We start from the raw sequence: 26484 nt of genomic DNA, 5'->3' as shown, positions 1-26484 counted from the left end.
TAAACACATTTTGGTCAGTGGTTCTGAATGCCGACATGAAACAACTTAGAACCATTGTAAAATTGGTACAATGTCATTCCTTCCAGTCAATATATGCTTATGGTGGAATGGGCAAGTTGAGGTACCATGTGCATACCGTTTTCAATAATAAGCGTCAAACAGGGAGTTTCGGTATATTGTATGTCACGGTCTTGGGAAAAAATTGGGTGCCATTCACCCCCCATCGCAAGTACGAATGCTCAAGTGAAAGGCCAAAGTGAGGCAATCAATGTCGAACCACATTGTTTTAAATAGAAAAAGGAGACGAAGAAGAAATGCAAAATTTAAACAAATGCTTCAAAATATTTATTACAGTGCAGTAACAAGATGGCCAGAAAAGGTTGCCCATTCAAGCTTTGTGGCAAGGTCCCCCGAATCGTTGGCACCATTCAGATGTCTCACCCAAACCTTATGTCCGGCGGCGCATTCAACAACCAAAACCTGCGATGCTTGGTCAAACCCTTTTCTGTTGGCATGGAGACGCGCCAATTGGTGATTGCTCATGACGAGTTCACAGTCAATGGTAGCTTTGCTGCCGGACGGGATTGTAGAGGCGAACTGGTAAAGGCCATGGATAGGACAAGTGAACTTTCCAGTCACGTTATCATAACCGTTGCCATGATTGAACACTACATTGTTGAATTTCACAGTGTGTCTATTGGCGACGTGGATTGGACCAGAACTGGACCCGGAATGCACGTGTACGTCAAACCCGATACTTGTGTTGTTTGATGAGCGTCTGTCTGTGTGTACGAAGTGATAGAAGATATGTTCAGTTTATATCAACAACACGAAGTGGCATTGTTGCTTCTTTGTTTAAAATTGTTTGGGGTTTGAGTTTTTTTTGCGAATAGTTATAACATAGAAACAGTACTAGTATGTGTTTATCTTTTCCGTCAGTTCGTCCAATATTAATGTGTCAGCGTTTGCTCCATACCTCATGATCACATACTAAAAGTTAAACTGTCATTTACCATCACGTGTAGAAATACATTCATCTTAAAACATATCATACCTAACTGTCAAATATAGGTAATTGTGACTCATGTTTTCGCTTACCCGACTTAAAGTTTGGCCCCATTTCCATCAAAACCGAAGTGGGGCATATACATTTTCTGATTTACAACATCACAGAATATTGTGGTAAGATAATACTTATACTTACTTGTCAAGGCATGCTGTCTCGTGTTCTCTAACAGGTCTTTGGCCATGTCTTTTTCCAACGCTTGCAATTCATCTCCATTTGCATTTGCTAACGCATTGACATTAGGCGCCAATGACTCTAAGGCAACTGAAACATGAAACAAATAATTCCACATAACGAAATAACAATACATTTCAAAATATACATACTACTTTTGAGGTCAAACACTTTCATGTTAGTTTGAACGGCCGTCTCACGTTCTTTTACTACTTTTCTAAGCCCATTTACTTCCTTAACTTAGAATAACATTGGATAGTATTACAGAATTTAAAGAAAGTTCCTGAACTAAGATTTTGTTTTATTCAAATAATACTTTACTTTGAACAGTTCTAAAATAGGGAATGTTTATGAAACCGGGTACTTTATTAGCCTTCGTTTTACAATACTGATATGCTACATTTGCATGTTACCAATATCTCAATGCAATTGATGTTGTATACTGTAAATTATTAAATTTCGCGAATAGTTTATTTCACGAACTAACCCCATCAGACATATTCGCGAATACATTATCCTGCGAATGCAGATCTAGAAGCGAATTCAAGTTCGCGAATGATGAACTATTGAAGTCATGGACTCACCAGCATTCCTATATCGGCCGCCAACAAAGGGCTTGTTTCGTAGAAAGAATCGTGAAGGATTTGAATTCGCGACTGACTTTCCTCGCCTTTTAACGCGATAAACATTGCATGCGAAACCTGAATGATTAACACTATTCAGCGTCACTAGACACTTCATTCACGTAATTCGCCTGTATATCTTCTTTTGTAAATTTCAAATTTTTTTCCTTAAATCTGTTATACATGTAGTAATAATTTATTCATAAACCAAACTTAAATATGCTATGTAAGTTACCTTATTTTATAGCAGTTTGTACTAATTTGGATCAATAATCGATAAAACTATACAAAATCAAGTCTCTAGCATCAAACACACTACCATGGTCTACGAATGCTTGAATTCGTGACACAATGCTTTTTTGAATACTTTATCTATCTATTGCACACACTAACGCCACTTACCTGCTGAGGAAATAATCGTTATTAAAATCATCGATTCAAGTACATACCAATGCGATTTCCAACCTCATTAGATGCAATGATGTGTCCATAGCAACAGCCAATGAGAAAGAAAAGTAAACAAGATGCAAGTCTTATTTCCATCTTCTCTCGCTACAAAATGTCATTTGATAAGAACAAGTGCCATTTCCGGTCGTTGTTTCTAATCTAAGTAAGGGAATGCTTACAAGTAATTATCGTCCAGATCGCTCTTCACACGCCTAGGTGTATTTACCATATTCTCGATTAGTTTTAAACATATTTTCCCTTGGTCATTTTTTGTATCTTAATGTTGTCCGCATTATCTATATATTGTGGTCTGACGTCCAGTGGAAATTTTGGAAACATGGATAGATGTTACTTCTGTTGAGATGAAATCGTTTTGACCAGAACTTGTCTGGCGCTCGAATTTGTGAAGTGGATTACCTTTTTTTTCGCAAAAATAGGATCTGATTGTGATTTGACAAAATTTCACAATCGTCCAGAGCAAGCATTTGAGCGATACCAGATAGCAAAGCAGAGATGAACCGGTTGTATCATTTTTCTGCCATACGAATAAATGGGTTTTGACCAAAAGTGGATACATTTACACATACTGTTTAATCACGTCGGGTATCAATGTGGTCTTAAAGAGAACGTGCTGGTGTTTAAAAACTTCAAGAAAAATTAAAAACAAACAAATAAAACGGACGAGATGGTCACATTGGTCCATATTAGCAACCGAACTTGACAAGCATTACAGGTTATACGCGATGAGAAAACCAAATTACTTTTTCCGGGTAATGTATACCAATTTATTACCAAACAGAGAACCAGGGAATACCGGCATAGTAACAAAACCGTTAGTCTAAGTCCTATCAGAATAAGACCAGGCGTTTCTGAGGAATATGTGTCCTCAGCTTGAGCATCACATGCGCTATACAAATCTAAGTCAAATCTGGGTGCTCAAAATGAGAACTAGGTCTGTCACTAAGAAACCACGAGAGGGAACAACCAACCAATTGAAAAAATAGATTTTTGAAATATCCCCGTGTATAGAGTTGAGCCAAGGATAAAATGTATGGCAGCCACTGATTGGCCAGTATGTTATGAAGTGAGAAAATAGATATGTAGCCTGATAGGTAACTATCCATAAGAAATGTTGATATAAATTTCGTAAGTACGATTGAATTTTCCCCCAAAAGTTCAGGTAATAATAATTAACAGGTAAACATTTCAGATTTTTGAGAATTTTTACTGCGAAATTCACCCATTTCCAAAATGGCTACCCTGGAGAAAATTTGAGCTGAAGGACCAACTTTTATTTTTGATTATGTGTTATATGAGACCCTAAACTTTTGTTATAAACCATAATTGTCATATTGAATTCAAGAATTTGAATGAAATACTCCTAAAACGTTAACACTAAAGTCTATGGAAAAACAATTGGTTGGTTGGTCCCTATACATATCAACTAGCATCGTACATGCATGATTGCATGTCGCACACAAAAATATTTCCAAATGAGATCGTGAAGTCGACCATAAAATTTACCCATGGTTTTCATCAATTTGCATTTCTCAAAACCTTTTGCTGTTGATTTTCCTGTCAGTAGTCAACATCTATCATGGGAATTATGATAATGGAAACAAGTCTTTGAATATCGAATCAAATGGTACGTATAAACAGCGAGGTAGGGGAAACGGGGATGTTGCTATCTAGAAATGTAAAATTATTAACAGTTAGGATATTGAAATCATCACGGCTATCATACAGCTCAGTTATAAGCTGTCCCTGTTGTTTACGGTGTTCAGTAAAGATGGCGGTAAGTGGCTGCAGTTGGAGCAAATCTAGCGTCCGCAATGGCAAGCTTTTAGGGGTATATCCCACGGACATGATTAATAACAATTGTTATTCAAATATAACAAAATCATCAGAACGACTTTGCCAGGTATATCAATATAAAACGTAACTATATCTAGTCTTAGCAAAAGTTTTATTACAGTAAAGATATCAGATGGCCACTAAAACTAGAAGTTTCATGGAATCCGGCAAGGAGTCCGGTGTCATTAGCTCCATTCAGATGTTGAATCCACACCTGTCGTCCGGCCATACATTCTAAAACCAATACCCGCGACGCTTGATCGAAGCCTGGCCCGTTCGCTCTGAGACGTCCGACTTGAATATTGTTCATAACCATTTCACAGTCGACGGTCCTACCACCTGTGTTTGACGAGAGAGTTGATGAAAACTGATAGATACCATGCTGTGGGCATGTGAATCGGCCAGTTGTTCTGTTGTAGCCCTTTCCCTGGTTGATGAGTACATGGTTGAAGCGAACTGTCTGGTGATCATGAAGATGGATAGCTGCAGCGTGGATATGTACCCTGGCATCAAAGCCAATGTTCGGGTCAGCCACTCTTCTTACTAGCATTGAAAGGAAATCAAATAAACAAAAGTATTTATCGTAAAAGTAAATTAGACATGTTATAAAAAAAAATTCCCAGTTTCACGGTGTGGTCACGTGCTTTGTAGTTGATTGGGAGCACAGATTATAAAACGAGACGACTTTGTCCTTACCAAGAACTAAAAATAAAGGATTCGAAACATAAAATGTATGTCTATTGTTTTTATATTCTCAAGAAAAAGCTGCTTAATACCAGTATATAACAAGAGGTTGCATGATTCGTTTTCCATTCAGAGGATTATCTGAGAATCCTTTGACAGACATTTCCAAGCTGGTACAGAGTTTAATTTGTGTTTTCCCCCACGAATGTAAAAACTCATCAACGGCTTGTTATTTGCAGTACATTTAGAACACCATATGCTCTGTATTATCATAATATACACTGGGCATGCATTTACATTAAAAAGCCTGATGTTTAGAGCCCAGCTTAGGAGCCACCATTTGAAAAATCACTCTGCTTCCAATCAAAGGTATACCACTTGATCAACCAACGTTGATCATACGAAACAGTTTTTATTTCTATTAAAAATCGGTATTGTTTAACTGACATCAACTATATATCTATAGTAATCCAAAGGGGTCAAATACATTTGTAAAATAATTTTGTAGATTGTCCGCAGTTATTTAAGGGTTAACTGTAATATTTTTTTTTACGTTATTGAGCAATAACACAACAAACTTGGGTGTACTATGAATAAACCGCTTCGCGGTTTATGAAAAGAGTACACCCCAGTTTGTTGTGTTATTGCTCAATAACGTAAAAAAAATATTACAGTTAACCCTTATAATTTAATTAACAACGATAAGAAACATTTTCATTAAGTTTAACATGTTTATTTTGCTCCAGATATTTAAAAACACATCGATAAATACAAAATCCCGTGAACAACGATTACTCCGCTACTTCCGGTATAACTGAAAGTAGTTCCTTTTATTTTTTTTATGTTATGAGATGATAACATAATTTTTTGAGCCAATGAAAATGCTTGTTACAAGCACAATTAAATTATATGTATTTCTTTGAAATGTAATGAAGGTAATAAGTGTTGTGATAATATTTTTATGAATTATGAATGAAAAAAAAAAGGTATTTGATTCTCCTACTGACTCTTCTCTCCTTCCAGTCTCGTGCCATCTTGAAGTTCATGAACTCGAAAGTCAGGTTTGTCCAACTGAGCTGTATTAGTGTGAACAGATAACTCTACTTTAGCTGCCAGTTCTTCAAGATCAGCTGGAAAGACAACAACAAGATAAAACGGAGAGATTGGTTTTCTGTAATTCTGTTAATCAAAAGTAATCTTCATCCTTAGTCTCTCCATCTAAGCTTTAACAATTAATCTCAAATTATTTTCCTTTTTTTTCAAACATGTAGATTCACGTTGAAGGTATTTTTTATTCATTTAAAACGAATAAAAGATGAATTGGTATTCAGGAATATGACTAGATGAAATCTTTAAATAGTTTCATGATGAAAGGAGTTGATAAAAAAAAATGTAAATGCATGATTTTTAAAGTACATGTCTAATTATTGTTCTGTGAGACTTAAAGAGTCTGCTTTCTCCGTAAGTATACCACACTATCAATATTTAAGGGCAAACTAAGAAATTTACACCGTATACGGACATATGGAGAAATTTACAACTTCGTTTGTTGATGCTTCTACACTGTACGATAGAATACCCTGTATACACAGTTAACTGGTCATGTAGTCGGCGATTTGCTATCATATTATAGATAAGGATCGAAAAAATAGGTGAAGTAAGGATATGCATATTAATTTCTAAGAAGGAAAAATGAAGTCAGAGGTGTTCAGTGTCAAACCAAAACAATAATCATAATTCAATCTAAATTGTAATTTAATTACCGGGAATCATCGCATCTTATCTAACTTAATTTCATGTAAATATAAAGATATTTCATAGTTTCATTAAATATCAGTTCACGGGTATGACAAACTATCGATGTAATAGTAATACGTGTTGAAGTGAAAGCTTGTGTTGGCTGTTATGCAATGCATATAACACACATGCAGTCACGTGCTTGACATCCATGACATCTAAGGCGAGTAATTATGGCTGTAATAGACATATATGTAATTAGCTGCAGACGCCTGTTATAACGATATCATTTACTCACCAAGACGGGATTCTATGTCAGCTGCCGCAGCCAGGTGTCCATAGCTGAGAATGAATATTGTCCAGACCGCTATATGCTTCAGGGAGTTTACCATATTTGTCAATCTTAGAAACGTGTGTAAACTGCACTGTCCAGCTATCTTATCTGTACACATGTGTACGGCAGATGTCTGTATTTTTATAACCTTCCTTAAAGGAAGTCATCACTTGATAGTAATACGCCGTAGGTGTAAGGTGAAGGTGTAGTTTTGTTCTTCAAATTGACCAATCAGTTGTCTCTAGCTGATTCAAATTGACCAATCAGTTGTCTCTAGCTGATTCAAATTGACCAATCAGTTGTCTCTAGCTGATTTTCATGTCCTTTATTACTACCTCCCACATTTTATGAAACATCTGTGCGTCTTTTTGCAATCATCTCAGAAAGCTTGATGAAAGTCACTGCTGGTGGATTTTAGTCCCTGAGGTTTGTCGTAACCCAGCATACCACGTATGTTTTGATTCTTGCTTATACTGAAAAGGGTTTCTTTAAAAATATACAATTTTCTAATTACCAATTTAGAGTACATCCACTTAATACTTTTCTTATCTTCACTTTTGACTTATGATTTCATTCTGCACTTAAAATCACTATGAATCATCTTTGGAACCAGAAAATCGGATTAAAGGGCATGGTGTTGTTCTAATGATACCGAGAGGCAGTTCACAAAATGTGAAAAATCTTTACATTTTGTAGTTTTAAATAATATTCTCTTTTTAAGCGACATTTCAAATAAAGAATCCTTGATGAAGGCTGCGTTCACCAAGTAGTGGAAAGACCGACTTGCTTGACAAATGCTTCTCGCCAGACACTATTAGATATATTGATTGTTAGCTAAAGCGTTGACAAGTAAATATGGATGTTTGTGTTAAAAAATTTCAAAGAATAGCACAATCATGGAATTCTCTGTTGCAAAACAAACGGCATCAATATGAAGAAAAAGTATTGAAAACCAACATTCTAAATTTCAGTTTTATTTTATAAATTCTGTTTCATTCAAGACAAAAACTTTATTACATTGAAAGCTATAAGATGACCAGTGAAACTGGCCATATATCTGTGGGTTGAGGAGAGAATAGATGTGTCGTTAGCTCCATGGAAATGTCGGAGCCACACCTGTTGCTCGCTCCTACATTCGAGAACCAATACCTGTGTCGCCTGATCAAACCCTGGGTGGTTGGCTCGGAAACGCCCAACTTGAGCGTTGTCCATGACCATTTCACAGTCGACGGTGCCATTCAATTTAGACGGGATGGTCGAGGCAAACTGGTAGAGCCCATTCTGGGGGCAAGTGAATCGGCCATTCGCAGCGTTGTAACCAGAACCCTGGTTGGTGCGTATTTTGTCGAAGAGAATTGTCTGTTGGTCACCAAGATTGATAGTCACATTGCTGACCACGGCGTCAAAACCAATATTGGGATCCACCACTTGTCTTACTATAAATGAAAAGTTGACAAGTAATGCAAATTGTTTTATAACATTTATTTTCGATTAAACTCATCCATAATTGCATCTTAAATGACACAGTTTTACTCACAAAAATCTAATAATGACATTCCTTTGAAAAACGATCGCTTGTAGAAATGCGACCCATATATAACCATCATGTTTAAAGTCTAGTATGTAAATCGCGGAAGAACAGGATTATTTTGTCAATTCTCTAAAATTTAATACATATCAATTTGTTTTTTAATTCAGTGGAATTAAGTGGGAATTCAACATAGACTGTGTTATGATTAAAACGTTTTAAATCGCAGAAAAACAAGTTATAATTTAAAACATCTATGTACCGCTTTTTTCGTCCTTTCTCGTGCCACCTTGAAGCTCATGAACTCGATGGCTGAGTTTTTCCAAATGAGCCGTATTAGTAAAGACAGACAAATCAACTTTAGCTGCCAGTTCTTCTAGATCAGCTGAAAAGACAACAACAAGATAAAACGGAGTCTTCATGTAGCCTTTAACAATCCATCTCAATCCATATTACTTCATAAGAAGATGAATAAAATAACATGTAGGTTTACAACTATTCACATAATGTTAAGTTTGCGCATGTATCTTACATATATCAAAAGATGCATTAGCGTTTTGGAATATTTTCAAATAAAGTATAAAATAAGTTCCATGACGGAAGGAATAAATAAGTGCAGGGAAATAAGGGGACAGTTGTGATGGTTAGTATATTTATTTTTCTTTTCAGACATTTAATATATTTACCACTACATCAATACTCATAGGAGGGGCAAAATTAGAACTTTATAGAAACAACTTCAAAATATGATGACAAGATAAACTCCACAATAAATAAATGTCAACGTTTTTCCGTTATGTCAGCAATTTACTACGTTAAAAACGAAATATTGGCAATATTTTAGTCAGCATTTATGAAATGATTGTAGAGTTGATAAAAAAAAATGTAAATGCATGATTTTTAAAGTACATGTCTAATTATTGTTCTGTGAGACTTAAAGAGTCTGCTCCACAATAAATAAATGTCAACGTTTTTCCGTTATGTCAGCAATTTACTACGTTAAAAACGAAATATTGGCAATATTTTAGTCAGCATTTATGAAATGATTGTAGACTGTAAATGGAAATAGGGAAGAATTAATATCGTCGTAGGTTAATGTTTCTCCGGTAGACAACCCTGTTTAAATGGTTTATTGGGTAAGGCAGTTCATCTAACAAGTGCCTCTTGCGAACATATTGTAGATAAGAGATGAGAAATATGTCGAGTATGATTAATGGCTCTCAATTTCCAACGGAGAGAAGAAATTTTCAAGTTTAAAGGTGTTCAAAGACCATACAATAATTAAAATGTGATTATCAGAAATCAGCATACATGTATCTCTATCCATCTTAAGTTCACTTGAATACAAATAATTTATGTTTTTCCGTCAAATACAGTACTGTTAGTGTTACATGTGTTCATTTTCATATATCGTAGGTAATATAATGACATAAAATATTCTCGGAATGGCATGGTAAATCATTTGTTCTTTTCATCCAACCTGTCAAAGTAAATACAACTGAAACTAGCAATTTCGGTTGTAATATACATAAATGTAATTAGCTGTAGATAATATTCACACTTGTTACATTGAACCAATTACTCACCAAGACGGGATTCTGTGTCAGCTGCTGCATCAAGTTGTCCATAGCTGAGCACAAATATTGCCCAAACCGCTGCATGCATCGTGGGGTTCGCCATACTTGTCAATCTTAGTAACATGTGAACACTCCACTATCCATTCAGTTATCTTATCTCTATATATGTACCGTAGAGGTTGTTCTCATTCTACAAAGTTGGGCAAGGCTAACCTGGATTTGTCCAGAATCCATGCCGTGTTTAACCTATATCCATTGTCTCAGCTTATTATTTTATGTTTTTAATGAATTTGTATTTGACATTTGCGCATCCGTTTGCGATCATTTTAGAAGGTGTTTTAGGTAAACTATACTGGTTGAGTTTAGTCCGAGATGCTGAAGAGGTCGCAAATAACCGCTCGATTTGCGTTCATCAGGCAACCGGAAAGTCTACTGGCGACATATACTTCTCGTCAGATTATATTGAAAGTATTGAATGTCGGCTAAAGCGATGAAGAGTAAACATAGAAACCACAGTTAAAACAGTTTTCGAATTACCGTTAAAAATAATAACAAGGAGCCGCAAAGCTTGGCATTATCCCCCGCGCCCCGCAGTTGGTATAAAAACCCAAATACATGTATATATCAAGCTCAAAGTAAGAGTTATTAAGGAAACAGTAATTTGGTATTTTTGATTAAGTCTCCATGGTGACAGAAAAAATACCGAAAATGGAAGGTCCGCAATAGCAAAAGGCACAACTAGTCTGATATATTCAGAAAGTTTCAAGGAGCTGCATTGAACAGTTTTGGTTTTATAGCCCGGAAACAAAAGGAAACCGTAATTTGGTATTTTTGATTAAGTTTCCATGGTGACAGAAAAAATACCGAAAATGGAAGGTCCGCAATAGCAAAATGCACAACTAGGGCACTAGTCTGATATATACAGAAATTTTCAAGGAGCTGCGTCGAACGGTTTTTGAGTTATAGCCCGGAAGCAAAAGGAAACAGTAATTTGGTATTTTGACTAAGTTTCCATGGTGACAGAAAAAATACCGAAAATGGAAGGTCCGCAATAGCAAAATGCACAACTAGGGCACTAGTCTGATATATACAGAAATTTTCAAGGAGCTGCGTCGAACGGTTTTTGAGTTTTATAGCCCGGAAACAAAAGGAAACAGTAATTTGGTATTTTTGACTAAGGTTCCATGGTGACAGAAAAAATACCGAAAATGGAAGGTCCGCAATAGCAAAATGCACAACTAGGGCACTAGTCTGATATATACAGAAATTTTCAAGGAGCTGCGTTGAACGGTGATGGCGTTATAGCCCGGAAAAGAATCTCGGACGGACGTACGGACGGACGTACGGACGGACGGAGCCCAATTTAATATCCCCCGCAAACGCGTTTCGCGGGGGATAATAATAATATCCTGTCATTATTTATGATAAAACAAGTTTCGTCAACCACGTTTTATTCATCATCAAAAGAAACTAAATATATAGAGGCAAAATCTTTATTACATCAAAGCTATAAGATGGCCACTAAAACTAGCCATTTGTCTGTGAGTTGAGGAGAGAATACCGGTGTCATTAGCTCCATGGAAATGTCGGAGCCACACCTGTTGTTCGGTCCTACATTCAAGAACCAATACCTGTGTCGCCTGGTCAAACCCCGGATGATAAGCTCGGAGACGTCCAACTTGAACGTTGTCCATGACCATTTCACAGTCGACGGTGCCGTTCAATTGGGACGGGATGGTTGATGCAAACTGATAGAACCACTCTTTGGACAGGTGAATTTTCCACTGGCAGGGTTGTAACCAGAGCCCTGGTTTGTTTGTACGTTGTCGAAGAGAATTGCCTGTTGATCACCAAGATTGGTATTGACATCTACCACAAGAGCATCTAAGCCAATGTTCGGGTCAGCCGCTCGTCTTACTAACATTAAAAAACAGAACACATAATAGAAATGGGTTTAAATTATTTCCCTCATGGTAATAATGTCCAAAATTACACACGTATGTATGGGTAGCTTCAAAAAGTCATGAACTTACAGAAATTTCAATTGAACTCGGATAGAAAATCTTCCTTGTCATCAATTCTCTTTAATATTTAACATTTGCAATAGCGTTTGTACTTCGTTACTGACTACTTAATTATTTTATCGCTTTCATGAAAATAATATCTTTTCGATTTCAATTCATTCAATATAACTTTCAAAAAGGTTTCTTTTAAAGAATATAAAAGAATAAGCTTGATTTGGAACGCCTATGTAACCCTTTCCTTGGTCCGCTCTCGTGTCATCTTGAAGCTCACGAACTCGAAGGTGTAGTTTATCCAACTGATTGGTATTAGTGTATACTGACAGTTCTACTTTAGCAGCCAGTTTCTCAAGATCAGCTAGAAAGACAAAAGCGAGATAATACGGAGGTCAACTTTCTATAATCATGCAAAAGCAATCTCCATCCTTTGGATATAATTTAGGCTTCAACAATTTCTCCCTATTTGCATATATATGCCCTAGCACTATTCAGTAAGTTGTGTATGTCAGTATTTTTTTAAAGTGGTCAAGTTTTACCCTTTGCTTTTAAGTCTGAAAGATGCCCACCAAACTATAATCAGATCCTAACCTTGATGTAAGGATACTATTGTGTTAACATCACTTAATCAGTTTATGGGCGCACGAGACATCTTGTTTATGCTTTAGGCGACCAATACAAAAAACGGACGCACAGACAAAGTGATTATTGCATACCCTCTTGTTTCAAAATGGATTTTATTTAACAGCAGGAAAGAAATGCCAGCAACCAAACCTCCCGTTCCTAAACTTTCAGAACCCAGACCTTCACTGTTTCTCTGTAAACACTGAAATCCCCAACATAAGTTGTTCCTTCGTAGGTTTAAGTTCTCGAAAGAAAAATAAACTCTCTTTAAGTGACAAGTTTATTAGTATTACACAATTACACTCCTGGAACTTACAGGTACACTATAACTGAATGTAATCTTACAAGTATCGATATGATGACGACACAAATTTCTGTAATGGCAGAAATTTTCATTCATGAGTCTATGAAACGATAACTGACATTTGCAATTAAAATGAGAACATGTACACAACTTATAATTATGTAATGTATTCACCAATAAGAGTCACAGTGGTATCAGCTGCAACAAGTTGTCTGTAGCAAAGAACAAATATTGTCCAGGTCACTGCACGCTTCACGGAGTAGGCCATATTTGTCAATAATACGTTATACGTTTGTTTACGTTACTATCTAGCTATCTTATCTTCGGTTCCCTTAGAAGTTGTTTTTATTGTATACCATTATAGCATTGTCTTATATCTATGTCAGTCGATGAGATAACCTATATACATTGGAATTTTGACCTCATAATGCCAAATCAAGGTCTTCATTTGTATACGTTACTATCTAGCTATCTTATCTTTGGGTCTTGTATAGGTTGCTTTGATTGTCTACCATCATAGCATTGTCTTACATCTATGTCAGTCGATGGGATAATTTCAATACATTGAAATTCTGACCTTATCATGTCAAGTCAATGTCTTCATTTATATACGTTACTATCTAGGTATCTTATATTTGGGTCTTGTAGAGGTTGTTCTCATTGTATGAGCCATAACCCATCCCATCGTCTTTCTGTCCTAGATCTAATTCAGTTAATGCCATTACCTCAGTGTGTTGTGATTTGCCTGATATATATGTCACTTGATGTGTTAATTTCAATGCATTGCAATTCTGACCAAGTCAAGGTCTTCAGTTGAATACATTGCTATCTAGATTTTTCATCTTTGGGTCTTGTAAGGTTGCACTCATTTTATACCATCCTACTGTGGTCTTATATATATATATCAGTCAATGTCAGTACCTCCCACCTCACTGTGATTTGTCTTATATCTATATCAGGCAATGAGATAACCGCAATTCATAGAAATTGTACCTCAACATACCAAGACAGGGTCAATGTGTGTTTCCTTTCCGTAGGTGTGTAGTCGTCTTGAGTTCCCATGACACACAGTGCCTAGTACAAATACGTCAGGGAATTGTTTATACGACACACAAGATATAAGAGCATTTATGTATCAAGAGAGTTAGATGCAGAATCGTCAAAAATGAGATTAATTGCATCATACATCTGTTTCGTTCTATCAGGTCTTTTCAATGGCGCTAAGGGCCTAAAGTGATCATACAAGCTGGGAAAAAAAAGAAAAGAAAACTCTAAATAGGTCAAAAGAAATGTCGAAATTCGGATGGGAAGGTGCAGCAACCCTTTATTCAATAAAATTCATAATTTTCAATGTAAAATTTCAAAGAAAAGTCAAGTACATATGTTTATTATTAACCGTGCAACTACTCAAATCAATTAGATAACAAGTTGCCTGCACATTTCTAAAAAAAATGTATAGAAAAAGTACAATATATGAGTACATATCAATACAAATTGTGAGTTGGATATCGCAGAGTAAAATAAGAATTTTAAGTGCACCGAGCAGCTTTTTCGTCCTTCTTGGTCTTTTCAGTGATTCTAAGGGCCAATGGCAGATACCTTGATGGCGACGGAGGAAATAGAGAAAAAAAAAAAAAAATGTCGAAAGAAATGACAAAATCTGGTGGAGAGCTATTATAGCGTCTTCAATAACTTCAATACGAATAGCTAGATTTGTTAAATTTGATAATCATTTTATTTTTGTTTAAGACTTGGTGAGAATGTTTAGCTCTTCAATGAAGTTAAGAACTAATGTGTTGTTGTTTTTCTTCCCTCCCCTCCCCCCGAATGTCCCATAATTATTTCAATATACGAAACGTATCAAATGTGTATTCGTTATCCGCCATATACTGTATCTTTTACAAAAATATAGAGAGAGAAGCCATTCGGCAGTGTGTCAGACTTTGAACAAACATTTCAACAGATATTGTCACTTAAGGTGACAGAACTTAATCCAATAGTAACCCTCTGGAATAACAGTAATTAAACTTGAAGTCTAATGTCAGAACTTCCACACCGAAAATAGATATTTGTTGAAAGCAAAATTAAATTGGACTGGGCATATTTTGTCAGTAAGAGAATTGCCCAAAAAAGGCCGGAATATCTACAGGTAGTATATGTCATCGAATGTTCCAAAAGTATGAAATACAATATTCAAAAAAATTATGAATAAATATTATACAGATATTGGAAAGCTGTACCAAAATAATTACACACATATGTATACTTCGTACGAAAATTCTTATATTTGAACGGCGCTTTATCTATAAACATTAGTTCGCATGTCTGACAATTCTCAATATTATTATTGAGGATTTTATTTCATGTTGCATGATCTTCTTTGGAAGTATATGTTTATATGTAATGTAAAATAAAAGCAACACTTCAATCCGTTTTAAAACAGCAAATTTCGTAGTGCTACCAATATTTGTTAAGCAAGACTTTGGCGATATATATGAAATAGTCTATAAACTGATTAAGTCATGTTAACACAATAGTATCGTTACATCTTATTATATTTTGGTGAGCATCTTTCAGAGTTAAATCAAAGGGTAAAACTTTACCATTCTCACATCCACAAATTACTGAATAGTGCTAGGGCATATATATAAATTTTACCTTATTATTCACATTAAAACAATCTGAAATAATATAAGAAACAGGTTACAAAGGATAGATTTCTTTTCTTTTTATTTCCAGAAACTATAACATAGAAATAAGATGTCCGGAGAATGTACAGAATCCGCCCGGAAGTCCGAAAGAACCCTTGTCCTGTCTGAGGAACACGTGCTGGCCTTGGTTACAGTGGGCGACGGCAACCTGTGTGCCCATGTCGTACTCGTATAAAGTGGCATGGACGTATGCGATTCGCATAGTATCTATCATCATCTACAAAATCAATGTGCTACGTTAAAAGATATCATGTAATTCGCCCTTTTGTATTAATGTTTCCACGAAAAACAAATCACATAGGTTCATTATCTGGACCTAATATCATGAAGGACATTTTTAAATATTGATGTATTAATGTTTCCATGAAGAACAAATATAAAAGGTTCATTACCTGGACCTTATATCAGGAAGGACATTTTTAAATATTAAATGTGGATCAAAATTACAATACCATATCAATGAATGATCTGAAACGTGACGTCATTTGTAAAGCGGATGAATATCTTCTTCGTTTGAATTTGATCTCGACTCATGGAAAAATCAAAGATGTTTCAAGTATACCATTTATATTCCTTCTTGATGCCTGCTGTCACCCACCCAACAATGTGTTTTATCTAATGTCAAATTATTTGTGCATTTGTGTATTTTGATCAAAATTGTGCAAAAAGATGTATTATTGAATACGTTTATACATTTACATTAAAGCAAATTTACCTCGAAATTGAGATTACGTTGCTCCCCTGCTGACACGATCGTAGTAGCAAACTCGTAGAGTCCAGTAAAGGGACATGTAAACACCCCGGTATTGTTGTTGTAAGCATGATGTACATTGACACTGGCATCCTCAAACACAATGGTCTGGTGCCGAGATAAATGAGTGAGGTTTGCTTGTCGAGTTGCCATGAAAGCAACAACAGGTTGAGCGGCTTGTCGCTTGTCAACTGTAAAACAAGAAGGAGCCTATAGTATGTATATGTCACAAAGGCTTTGTTATTGTACAATAGTGAACAGTTACATGGATTTACTTCAAATAAATGGATGAAATATACAAATTATGTCGACTAGATCTATCCAGCATAAAGTTTTATTACACAACTGTTTCTCTATTCGATGACTCTTCAGAGATGCCATCCTCGATACCCTAGGAGTACTTTCTTCGTAACTCCTGGAGTATTGAGGACGCTGTGATGGTGTTAGGGACAAATGCTACGATAAGAGGCCCGGTAGTTGTTTGGAATGTCTCAGAACTGAATTTATACAACATTTGTTCTTTGGTTTGATTTTGAGAGAATATAAATAGCATGACAGCATTGTTGCATTAGGTTTTGATTTTCACTTGAAATATGTTCCCTTGAGAGAAAAGAAAACGACAAATCACATTGAATATCATTATATAGTTCATTATACATGCATTCTAATACAACAATTGTAAATAAAACTTTCTACCTCTCTTCTCACCAAAATATTTTTTCATGACAAAAATGTCGTTGAAGTTCCGGATATTGCAAGCATAATTACCGAATTACATAAAAGTAGAAATCTTATAAAACTGATTCACTTGTTTTTGATGTGGCTGACAGGTTTTATAAATTATATTCAATGTTATTCTTGTGAGTAAAAGTGATGAAAAAAAAATCTTACCTGTTAAGGCATTCTTTAGGGTATCCTCCGAGCGTGCGACTGTCTCGAGCTGTTTTTTAAGATTTGCTATGACGTTGCTCTGGTGTCCGGTTTTTGTTTTAACCTTCAAGAGCATCCGCTCCAGTGCATCTAAAGAAAAATGACTTATTGATAATCAACAACAGAATATATATGTTAAAGAATAGTTGGCCAATTTATGAAGGTTGAGGATGAAATTTTCAGGTGACTGGAAAATAACAGAAGATGCAAATCCGAGAACGTGCAATAGAAATATAAATTGGTCAAGGTTTTCATGTTTAAGAGACATTTTATAATGCGTATTCATTTTTTATCCTCACATTTGTGAGATTTTTGGGAAGTTAACATTATGTACTTACAGTTCTATGGAGAAAACCTATATAAACACTAAATTTGAAAAACTTCCATCTACAAAGAGAATAACGCGTTCAGAAAGGGACATGGGTATTTATATCAATCGATACATGTACTAGGCACCAGAGTGAATTTCATTCATGTATTTGATAGTCTTGCTTAACCGGCAGGCTATCAATTTGACCTTGGTCATTTCCGCTTATTCTGAACTTTTCATCTACGAATGATATGTTCTTTTGAGAATGAATAATTTATTCTAATTTAGAATTCATACTATTAAAAGGCTACTTAATTTCAATAAAATGTATAAAGTCGAAGAACTTACCTACCCTGCTTTCGAAAGACTGGCAGTGGCCCACAGCACTCAGTGCAAGAACGATGACGCAAAGAAACAACTTCATTCTTCTGGTGGACAGTTCAGGTGTGGTAAAGACAACGAGACAGGAATAACACCAGATTGTTATGCGTCTCTTATCAGTGGACAGAGCACGTGCTCCGTTTACTTATCATCTGATCACTAGACTGACCCACAACGCTACTCGAACAGGTATCATCATGCAGGCTTCAATCGCGTTCGGAGTTGTGACAATTCTGTCCACAGTCAGTTGCAGTCAATTAGACTTGTCTCAGCGCCTAGGTACGTGTTTTTTCATAAAGCACTAGTATATTCTAATTAATGTTTTTTAGTTGATAACAGTAGTTTGTTTCATATTTTTAAAGATATTTTGTCGATATGTAACTTCAAATAAATGTCAAAATTCGGAAAGGAGAGATGCGACAGTTCCATTACTAATATATCTAAACTACTTTTAACATTATTTATTTGGCTTTTTCTTTCTTTCTTTCTTTCTTTTTTTTTTTTTTTGCAACAATGCAGTTCGAATACATGAAAGCATAAGTTTGACTTTTGTTACAATACGTGTATTTTTTTCTAGGCAATCTTGAAAATGAATGGCGACAAGCTGAAGCTTTTGTTGGGCAACAGGCACGTGAAATTCAATCGTTGACTGCCCAACTCCGAACCAAGGAAATGTCAGTTCGAGAACTTAAAGACACCATTAGTGAGTCAAGCTTTATCTATTATCATATTCATCATTTTCCGATATCGTCAGCATGCATATAACTTTTAATCTCACATTCGGTATATGTATAGATATTTATGATGTCAATTTTGTTAAACATGTATATCGGTATACTGGTATACATCATTATAATATCATTACCGGTTAATGAACTAATATACAGAAAAATCGTTGAAATACCGTAGGAAGAAAGTAACTGTTGGGATGGGCTGCGATGTTGGTAAGTACGATAGGTGTGGTTGCTAAGATAATTTGTTTTTAATGAATCTACGTAAAGATACCAGTATTGTTAACAAAATTAAAAGAAATACCTCAACATGCTTGTTTAATGCCTTTTGCGATTTCAATAGTTGATATATTCAAAATCCACAATTTCCGTCTCGGATTGACACAGATTTAGTAGTTAGTGACGTGGTCGAATGTTTTATAGGAGCTGTACGCTTCAGCCATTTGTTGTTAGCCAACCTCGTGGAGAAGTTAAATGTGCACCAATTTCCGCAATATCCAGTTTGGTTTTTGGCAAAATATTTACTTGAGGTTTGCTCTTTGTACAGGGACCATCGGGTAACAGGAGAAAACGCTAAAATTGCGTTCATCAGTCCTTTCAAAATGGCGCCGTCTAATTGACGTTTTGTAACGTCACAAAGAGACGACGTCATGATTATGTTACCGATTCCCGCGCTTATTAATCCGATGAGCCTTTTTTCACTGCGTTTACGGTGGTATGAATGCAGTCACTAACTTTACTAATCTAAAGAAGGGACAGATGTAGTTATATGAGAAACAACATTTTGTTTCAAATTAATAATTTACTCTCACTTCTACCCAGATTCACACAAAGTTAAATAAGGCTCTGCCCAAAAGTAAGTTGTCGCTGTATAAACCCCTCACATAATCAAACTTGCTGCGTAACTGTAGACTACGCTGGTCTACGTGTCGTGATTTCCAAACCGCAGTCGGTTATCCACATAGGATAGTTCAGTAGTAAATCATGTCAAATCATTATAGAGTATACAGCTGTTGTTGTCTACAGATCATAACAATCACGACAATACTTTCGTCTTAAAGACGCAATCCATGCATGTTACCTTCAATGTCCACCTCTTGACCTGTCCTGGCGCTCTGTAAGCTGTGTATTGGTTTCCCTTCCTGTCTGATTGTCCTAGAGCTGGCACTCCTTACACACTGACCAGGGTCTTGGTTGACTTTTGATGGATGGTGTGGCCGTCACATGGAACTTAAAGAACAATAACGAAAGTTGTCAAATACTTCCATACAAGTGTACAAGGAACGGATCGGTGTGGCTTGTACATAGTGTTAAAAAATAGTGTTAAATAGGTCTGTCACTCTTTGGCTTAAGAGGTAGAGCCGAGGCTTATCACGCCGGAGACCCGGGTTCGATTGTGTGTTCCCTGTTCTTTCCCAGACAAATCTGCACATCACTTTCATTTAATACATAAAACTGGATAATTATCTATTAGCTAAATTACTATTGAATATAACCAAAACACATTGTACCATTACCAACGACTTCGTGCGGCCTCAGAACATCCTGATAATTATCTTGCAAACGATAAACGAAACAGTATATGTCCACTCACGGCTTCCATACTTTTCAAAATGCATACCATCTCGCCTGAGTGCTCTTTATAGTTATGACATAAGTATAAGTGATAATAACTGTAAAAATACATTCATATAGCGCCAATCAGGATATTCTTAGCAAATAAGCCAATATTTGAAAATAGCTTCACTAATTAGCATACTAGATAATAGTACCTATACTACGCATCTTTGAGGCGCACGTTCTTACGAGTATTTACCCAAGTTTACTAAGAAATGGACCAAGGTAACAGTAAGACAGACACAGTTATATAAAGATAGACTTACCGCAGTCCGTTACTGTGTCTGAAGAATGGCTCACATATTGTTAACGCAGTGTAAATAGAGAAAACTATCCGTCAGTAATAGCTCGAGAACGTTAACTGTGCGTCCATCCATGAACTCTCACTTAACCGGTTAAATACATAAGTACGTTTGCGCGTGAGAGACAACAAAAACGCCACACAAACATAAATAACAAATATATACATACGACAGTGCTATATGCTTTTGGGCGTAATCATCATCATTGATTGCGTACTCTTAAGTAAATCGCAGTTGTCTCCCTTTATATGTATTTAACCTTTTTCCTGTACATTTTTGCAGGGAAACATCCCGAAGTATGCTAATTTGTTACTCGTGATTATCATCTCGGTATTAATTTTTGTTGAACCAGTACAATGTCTTGGAACACTTTACATAAATAATACTTTTTTACTTGTTTTATCAAAACGTAGTTTTAGAACTATTTCGTGCGAATGAGATTGAAATAAGGGAATATTCTTTAATTTGTTTCATTGAAAATGTTTTTAAATTTCCCACTATACGGGTACCGCGTTAAGTTCTTCAGATACTTGACAAGTCTGGTTGTATTAAGATTAAAGATATTTATTCTCTATGACAAGTAAATGCACTCTTCCAGCCTATCTAAACCAACTCATAAAAACATATAAAGTTAATGGTACAGTATCACTCGCGAGATGTGCTAGTTAGTTTCTCGTAATTTCCTTTAATTTTCAGCCAGACGCCAGGCCTCTGACCAAAAAATTGGATTCACCGCGAGGCTTAACCAAAATGTTGGTCACCTCAACGACCGCCAGGCCATCGTATTTGACCAGGTACTGACCAATGTTGGACAAGCGTACGATCCCACCACAGGCATGTTTATGTGTCCCTACAGGTAAGTAAACAGGATTAGTTACTACTTTTCATTTTGTAAAGTATACATTTAATGAAGTAAAACTGCATGGATACTGTCCATTCCCTCTTTGTTCATGGTTAGAATTTCGCGGGCTTACCAAAACGGATTATTGTATTGTGTTAATTAAGAAACGGACAAATGTTTGTTTGTTTGTGTTTTTTGTTTTTTGTTTTTTTTTTGCCTTTCTTTTTTGTTTGCTTTTTTTTGCCATCGATGGTTATGAAACAGACTATATTTTGTTCTATTATTTTCAATCTTCGACGATTATGAAACAGACTATACTTTTCCTATACTTTTTACCTTCAGCAATACGAGGGCCGAAATGGTGACAGCAAAACCAGCAGACATATACACTAGAAATGAACACATCTAACTTAATATCGCAAAGGAAATCATAGTTTTCAATGAGTATAATGGTCTTCATCAACCTCAATGTCAAGGGTAATTGTGATATTGGGAACAGTTCCTTGTTTATCAACTGAGACATGTTTGGGGAAGCTAGGATGTTACAGCCTATAAATGGAAACTTAACAATAGGAAAACTGAAACCACAACGCTTATCATGCGGCCTAGTTGTAAGCTGTCCCTATCAGTTTCATTCCGAGTCCGTTATGTCAAGTTCTCCAGTGCATGACCGACCGCCATCGTCATTTTTGTTTATTAATATCGAATGGTGATAATGAAGGATTTCAACAATTTAAAAAAAAATTGTTTCTAATATCTTTTCCTGGATTTATAACCATCCAGATGATTTATATCATTCTATAACCATGTGATCTAGAGTCGTGAATGTAATCGAGTTAAGTTAACATGAAGGTCACTTGGAATATGTATGTATTTATTTCCGTTTAACATCAAATCCGAATACAAGTATATTTCCCTTTTGAGTGACTGTTCCATTAATACTTAAATGTCTTTCTAACAGCGGGCTGTACGAATTTGCTGCAACTATTGTTTCCGATGGTGACAACAAGAATCTGGACGCGGAGATTGTCCAGGAAGGATCAAGGGTAGCTAGACTCCATTCGACCATTTACGGTTATGACCAGGGCACACAGGTAGCCATCGTAGGGTGTGCAGAGGGTCAGCATGTCTGGGTTCGCCATTTTGGTAGCGCAGACACTGCAGTATTGCCTGCTGGGTATAGTACATTTGCCGGTCATCTAATCCACGTCGATTCGTAGACGTGACGTCATGAATTCGATGAATACGTCGTTACCCAGCCAACGGGTTTATGTAGCTTTGTATCTTTAAATAAAACGTGTCAATTATTGAAACAGTTCTATGACGTCTTTGTACATGTACATGCATTTTAATTCATTTCTTGTGTACGACATGGGTCATTTTAACGAACGCTGCTTAGCATAGATATTACATCGCCGACAAAGAGTAATTTTAATCGAAGAAAAAAATAATGATGGGACGTTGTCATTTTTACCAAAATGTCTTCCTTCAATAAAATTAGCACGTTATGGGATTTTTTTTTCTTCTAGAACGTTGCACTAACTGTTGGAAAGCACATTCGTCTTGGTACTTTGAAATGCACATGCAGATCTAAGAGAAAGAAAGTTTAACATATATAGATATGTGTATGTGGTATTTGTTGGTAGAGGTCATAGGAGAGACTTTGGTGATGGAGATGGAACCGCACTGTTCGAAGTAAACAGTGCATAGCGAATACAGAAGTGTGATGTAGAGGATATTGAATGAGGTCACAGATGGGCAGTTAAAGGGGCATTCCTTCGTTCGGACGTCAGAAACATGCACAATTTCTATTGATGAAATCTATGTCCGAACGATGATTATATGAGTGTTTGTGCCTACAGGTAATGAAATTAACGCCGAAATGTACACGAAGACGGATTATCGTATTCAAGTACCCTATGTCTTTGCGATAATTAGTGATACTTCGGGTCGAATTAAGAATTTTCAGGACTTAATGCTTGAAGAACTTTGGTTTATCTTGAGAGTAAAACTGCCTTATTAATGTTAAGATTATAACTTTTGCTATTTGGAAAAAATTATATTTTCCAAAAAGTTTAATTTTGACGAACTAAACTTAATTTAAACGAAGGAATGCTCCTTTAAATATATATTGCCAAAATTCATCAAGCTCATGTTTTGGATATAGAGGATGCGAGGTAATTCAAATGGAATTTATTAAACGAGTTCACCAATTTGATATGTTCAAATTATTGAACAAGTTTAATACATTTCGGATGGGACGTTTCCGTCTACCCAAACAATCATGCGACGTAACATGTTTATTATGACGTCACAATACTGTTATTACACGTGTCTTGTGATATTTATGACATGGCCGTATGACATGACAGAACGGGCACGTTATGTTATAAACGAATTCCATAAAAAAATGTTAATGACATGTCTCTGGGGAGATTGTGTGTGTGTGGTTTTTTTATTGAATCGAAGGCCTCTGACCAAAAAATTGGATTCACCGCGAGGCTTAACCAAAATGTTGGTCACCTCAACGACCGCCAGGCCATCGTATTTGACCAGGTACTGACCAATGTTGGACAAGCGTACGATCCCACCACAGGCATGTTTATGTGTCCCTACAGGTAAGTAAACAGGATTAGTTACTACTCATGTTTCATTTTGTAAAGTATACATTTAATGGAGTACAACTTTGTCTGTATGGATACTGTCCATTCCCTCTTTGTTCATGGTTAGAATTTCGCGGGCTTACCAAAACGGATTATTGTATTGTGTTAATTAAGAAACGGACAAATGTTTGTTTGTTTGTGTTTTTTGTTTTTTGTTTTTTTTTTGCCTTTCTTTTTTTTTTGCTTTTTTTTGCCTTTAATGATTAAGAAACAGACTATATTTTTTCTATAATTTTTAATCTTAGACGATTATGAAACAGACTATACTTTTCCTATAATGTTTACCTTCGAAAATACGAAGGCCGAAATGATGACAGCACAACCAGCAGACATATACACTAGAAATGAACACATCTAACTTAATATCGCAAAGGAAATCATAGTTTTCAATGAGCAAAATGGTCTTCATCAACCTAAGTGTCAATGGTAATCGTGATATTGGGAACAGTTCCTTGTTTATCAACTGAGACATGTTTCGGGAAGCACGGATGTTACAGCCTAGAAATGGAAAGTTAACAATAGAAAAACCGAAATCACAACGCTTATCATGCGGCTTAGTTGTTAGCTGTCCCTATCAGTTACATTCCGAGACCTTTATTTCAAGTTCTCAGGTGTATGACCGACCGACCGCCATCGTCATTTTTTGTTTATTAATATCTAATTGAGATAACGAAGGATTTTAACAATAAAAAAAAAAACTCTTTTTGTTTCTAATATCTTTTCCTGGATTTATAACCATCCAGATGATTTATATCATTCTATAACCATGTGATCTAGAGTCGTGAATGTAATCGAGTTAAGTTAACATGAAGATAACTTGGAATATGTATGTATTTATTTCCGTTTAACATCAAATCCGAATACCAGTATATTTCCCTTTTGAGTGACTGATCGATTAATACTTAAATGTCTTTCCAACAGCGGGTTGTACGAATTTGCTGCAACTATTGTTTCCGATGGTGACAACAAGAACCTGGACGCGGAGATTGTCCAGGAAGGATCAAGGGTAGCTAGACTCCATTCGACCATTTACGGTTATGACCAGGGCACACAGGTAGCCATCGTAGGGTGTGCAGAGGGTCAGCATGTCTGGGTTCGCCATTTTGGTAGCGCAGACACTGCAGTATTGCCTGCTGGGTATAGTACATTTGCCGGTCATCTAATCCACGTCGATTCGTAGACGTGACGTCATGAATTCGATAAATACGTCGTTACCCAGCCAACGGGTTTATGTAGCTTTGTATCTTTAAATAAAACGTGTCAATTATTGAAACAGTTCTATGACGTCTTTGTACATGTACATGCATTTTAATTCATTTCTTGTGTACGACATGGGTCATTTTAACGAACGCTGCTTAGCATAGATATTACATCGCCGACAAAGAGTAATTTTAATCGAAGAAAAAAATAATGATGGGACGTTGTCATTTTACCAAAATGTCTTCCTTCAATAAAATTAGCACGTTATGGGATTTTTTTTTTGTTCTAGAACGTTGCACTAACTGTTGGAAAGCACATTCGTTCTGGTACTTTGAAATGCACATGCAGATCTAAGAGAAAGAAAGTTTAACATATATAGATATGTGTATGTGGTATTTGTTGGTAGAAGTCATAGAAGAGACTTTGGTGATGAAGATGGAGCCGCACTGTCCGAAGTAAACAGTGCATAGCGAATACAGACGTGTGATGTAGAGGATATTGAATGAGGTCACATGATAGTTTAACGAGGGGGAGTTAAAGGGGCATTCTTCGTTCGGACGTCAGAAACATGCACAATTTCTATTGATGAAATCTATGTCCGAACGATGATTATATGAGTGTTTGTGCCTACAGGTAATGAAATTAACGCCGAAATGTACAGGAAAAAGGCTTATCGTATCCAAGTACCCTATGTCTTTGCGATAATTAGTGATACTTCGGGTCGAATTAAGAATTTTCAGGACTTTATACTTGAAGAACTTTGGTTTATCTTGAGAGTAAAACTGCCTTATTAATGTTAAGATTATAACTTTTGCTATTTGGAAAAAATCATATTTTCCAAAAAGTTTAATTTTGACAAACTAAACTTAATTTAAACGAAGGAATGCTCCTTTAAATATATATTGCCAAAATTCATCAAGCTCATGTTTTGGATATAGAGGATACGAGGTAATTCAAATGGAATTTATTAAACGAGTTCACCAATTTGATATGTTCAAATTATTGAACAAGTTTAATACATTTCGGATGGGACGTTTCCGTCTACCCAAACAATCATGCGACGTAACATGTTTATTA

At 35.9% G+C, this 26484-nt stretch overlaps 6 protein-coding genes across 8 annotated transcripts; 2 read left to right on the top strand and 4 right to left on the bottom strand.

Annotated features, from left to right (window-relative positions):
* Positions 1-348: 348 nt before the first annotated feature.
* On the bottom strand, positions 349-6977 carry LOC117326549. The gene is made up of 5 exons (XM_033883305.1): positions 6884-6977; positions 5856-5978; positions 4543-4707; positions 1205-1330; positions 349-782 (listed from the first exon to the last, which is right to left on the bottom strand). The coding sequence occupies exons 1-5, from the start codon at positions 6975-6977 to the stop codon at positions 349-351; spliced, it is 942 nt and encodes a 313-aa protein (XP_033739196.1).
* Positions 6978-7877: 900 nt separating this feature from the next.
* Positions 7878-10189, bottom strand: LOC117326115 (heavy metal-binding protein HIP-like). Its single transcript, XM_033882739.1, has 3 exons — positions 10034-10189; positions 8710-8832; positions 7878-8355 (listed from the first exon to the last, which is right to left on the bottom strand). Exons 1-3 carry the CDS (start codon positions 10146-10148, stop codon positions 7916-7918), a joined length of 678 nt encoding a protein of 225 aa, XP_033738630.1. The 5' UTR covers positions 10149-10189; the 3' UTR covers positions 7878-7915.
* Positions 10190-11560: 1371 nt separating this feature from the next.
* On the bottom strand, positions 11561-20038 carry LOC117326114 (heavy metal-binding protein HIP-like). Of its 2 annotated transcripts, XM_033882738.1 has the most exons (3): positions 13145-13287; positions 12281-12403; positions 11561-11941 (listed from the first exon to the last, which is right to left on the bottom strand). In XM_033882738.1, the coding sequence occupies exons 1-3, from the start codon at positions 13236-13238 to the stop codon at positions 11745-11747; spliced, it is 414 nt and encodes a 137-aa protein (XP_033738629.1). In that variant the 5' UTR covers positions 13239-13287; the 3' UTR covers positions 11561-11744. The 2 variants fall into 2 exon arrangements, 1 of the variants encoding a protein (XP_033738629.1); XR_004532427.1 differs by lacking the exon at positions 13145-13287 and adding an exon at positions 19866-20038 and having other exon boundaries at positions 11561-12403.
* LOC117326113 (complement C1q-like protein 4) lies at positions 15684-18214 on the bottom strand. Of its 2 annotated transcripts, none has more exons than XM_033882736.1 (4): positions 18021-18214; positions 17324-17452; positions 16397-16623; positions 15684-15898 (listed from the first exon to the last, which is right to left on the bottom strand). In XM_033882736.1, exons 1-4 carry the CDS (start codon positions 18094-18096, stop codon positions 15713-15715), a joined length of 618 nt encoding a protein of 205 aa, XP_033738627.1. In that variant the 5' UTR covers positions 18097-18214; the 3' UTR covers positions 15684-15712. The 2 variants fall into 2 exon arrangements, with proteins under 2 accessions (XP_033738627.1, XP_033738628.1); XM_033882737.1 differs by having other exon boundaries at positions 18025-18138.
* Positions 18086-22857, top strand: LOC117326112 (complement C1q-like protein 3). Its single transcript, XM_033882735.1, has 4 exons — positions 18086-18332; positions 18631-18756; positions 21400-21559; positions 22506-22857. The coding sequence occupies exons 1-4, from the start codon at positions 18158-18160 to the stop codon at positions 22762-22764; spliced, it is 720 nt and encodes a 239-aa protein (XP_033738626.1). The 5' UTR covers positions 18086-18157; the 3' UTR covers positions 22765-22857.
* Positions 22858-23965: 1108 nt separating this feature from the next.
* Positions 23966-25674, top strand: LOC117326548 (complement C1q-like protein 3). The gene is made up of 2 exons (XM_033883303.1): positions 23966-24162; positions 25129-25674. The coding sequence occupies exons 1-2, from the start codon at positions 23966-23968 to the stop codon at positions 25385-25387; spliced, it is 456 nt and encodes a 151-aa protein (XP_033739194.1). The 3' UTR covers positions 25388-25674.
* Positions 25675-26484: the final 810 nt, after the last annotated feature.

The sequence above is a fragment of the Pecten maximus genome, chromosome 4 (genome assembly GCF_902652985.1).
Source record: "Pecten maximus chromosome 4, xPecMax1.1, whole genome shotgun sequence".
NCBI lineage: Eukaryota > Metazoa > Mollusca > Bivalvia > Pectinida > Pectinidae > Pecten > Pecten maximus.
Note: the sequence above shows the minus strand (reverse complement) of the source record. Positions and strands in the feature narration are given on the sequence as shown.

Excerpts from the sequence above, each read along its gene's own strand:
- LOC117326549 (XM_033883305.1), bottom strand. The coding sequence starts at position 6,977 with ATGGTAAACTCCCTGAAGCATATAGCGGTCTGGACAATATTCATTCTC. Across the intron at positions 4,708-5,855 it reads GAGACTGGAAGGAGAGAAGA|TAAGAAGAGTGGCTGACCCG; the intron begins GTCAGTAGGAGA and ends TTTCAATGCTAG. Across the intron at positions 783-1,204 it reads GAGACAGCATGCCTTGACAA|ACAGACGCTCATCAAACAAC; the intron begins GTAAGTATAAGT and ends TCGTACACACAG.
- LOC117326115 (XM_033882739.1), bottom strand. The coding sequence starts at position 10,148 with ATGTTACTAAGATTGACAAGTATGGCGAACCCCACGATGCATGCAGCG. Across the intron at positions 8,833-10,033 it reads TGACACAGAATCCCGTCTTG|CTGATCTAGAAGAACTGGCA; the intron begins GTGAGTAATTGG and ends TTGTCTTTTCAG. Across the intron at positions 8,356-8,709 it reads GAGAAAGGACGAAAAAAGCG|TAAGACAAGTGGTGGATCCC; the intron begins GTACATAGATGT and ends TTTCATTTATAG.
- LOC117326114 (XM_033882738.1), bottom strand. The coding sequence starts at position 13,238 with ATGGCCTACTCCGTGAAGCGTGCAGTGACCTGGACAATATTTGTTCTT. Across the intron at positions 12,404-13,144 it reads TACCACTGTGACTCTTATTG|CTGATCTTGAGAAACTGGCT; the intron begins GTGAATACATTA and ends TTGTCTTTCTAG. Across the intron at positions 11,942-12,280 it reads GAGAGCGGACCAAGGAAAGG|TAAGACGAGCGGCTGACCCG; the intron begins GTTACATAGGCG and ends TTTTAATGTTAG.
- LOC117326113 (XM_033882736.1), bottom strand. The coding sequence starts at position 18,096 with ATGAAGTTGTTTCTTTGCGTCATCGTTCTTGCACTGAGTGCTGTGGGC. Across the intron at positions 17,453-18,020 it reads GTCTTTCGAAAGCAGGGTAG|ATGCACTGGAGCGGATGCTC; the intron begins GTAAGTTCTTCG and ends ATTTTTCTTTAG. Across the intron at positions 15,899-16,396 it reads AACGTAATCTCAATTTCGAG|ATGATGATAGATACTATGCG; the intron begins GTAAATTTGCTT and ends TTGATTTTGTAG.
- LOC117326112 (XM_033882735.1), top strand. The coding sequence starts at position 18,158 with ATGCGTCTCTTATCAGTGGACAGAGCACGTGCTCCGTTTACTTATCAT. Across the intron at positions 18,333-18,630 it reads AGACTTGTCTCAGCGCCTAG|GCAATCTTGAAAATGAATGG; the intron begins GTACGTGTTTTT and ends ATTTTTTTCTAG. Across the intron at positions 18,757-21,399 it reads AGAACTTAAAGACACCATTA|CCAGACGCCAGGCCTCTGAC; the intron begins GTGAGTCAAGCT and ends TTTAATTTTCAG.
- LOC117326548 (XM_033883303.1), top strand. The coding sequence starts at position 23,966 with ATGTCTCTGGGGAGATTGTGTGTGTGTGGTTTTTTTATTGAATCGAAG. Across the intron at positions 24,163-25,128 it reads ATGTTTATGTGTCCCTACAG|CGGGTTGTACGAATTTGCTG; the intron begins GTAAGTAAACAG and ends TCTTTCCAACAG.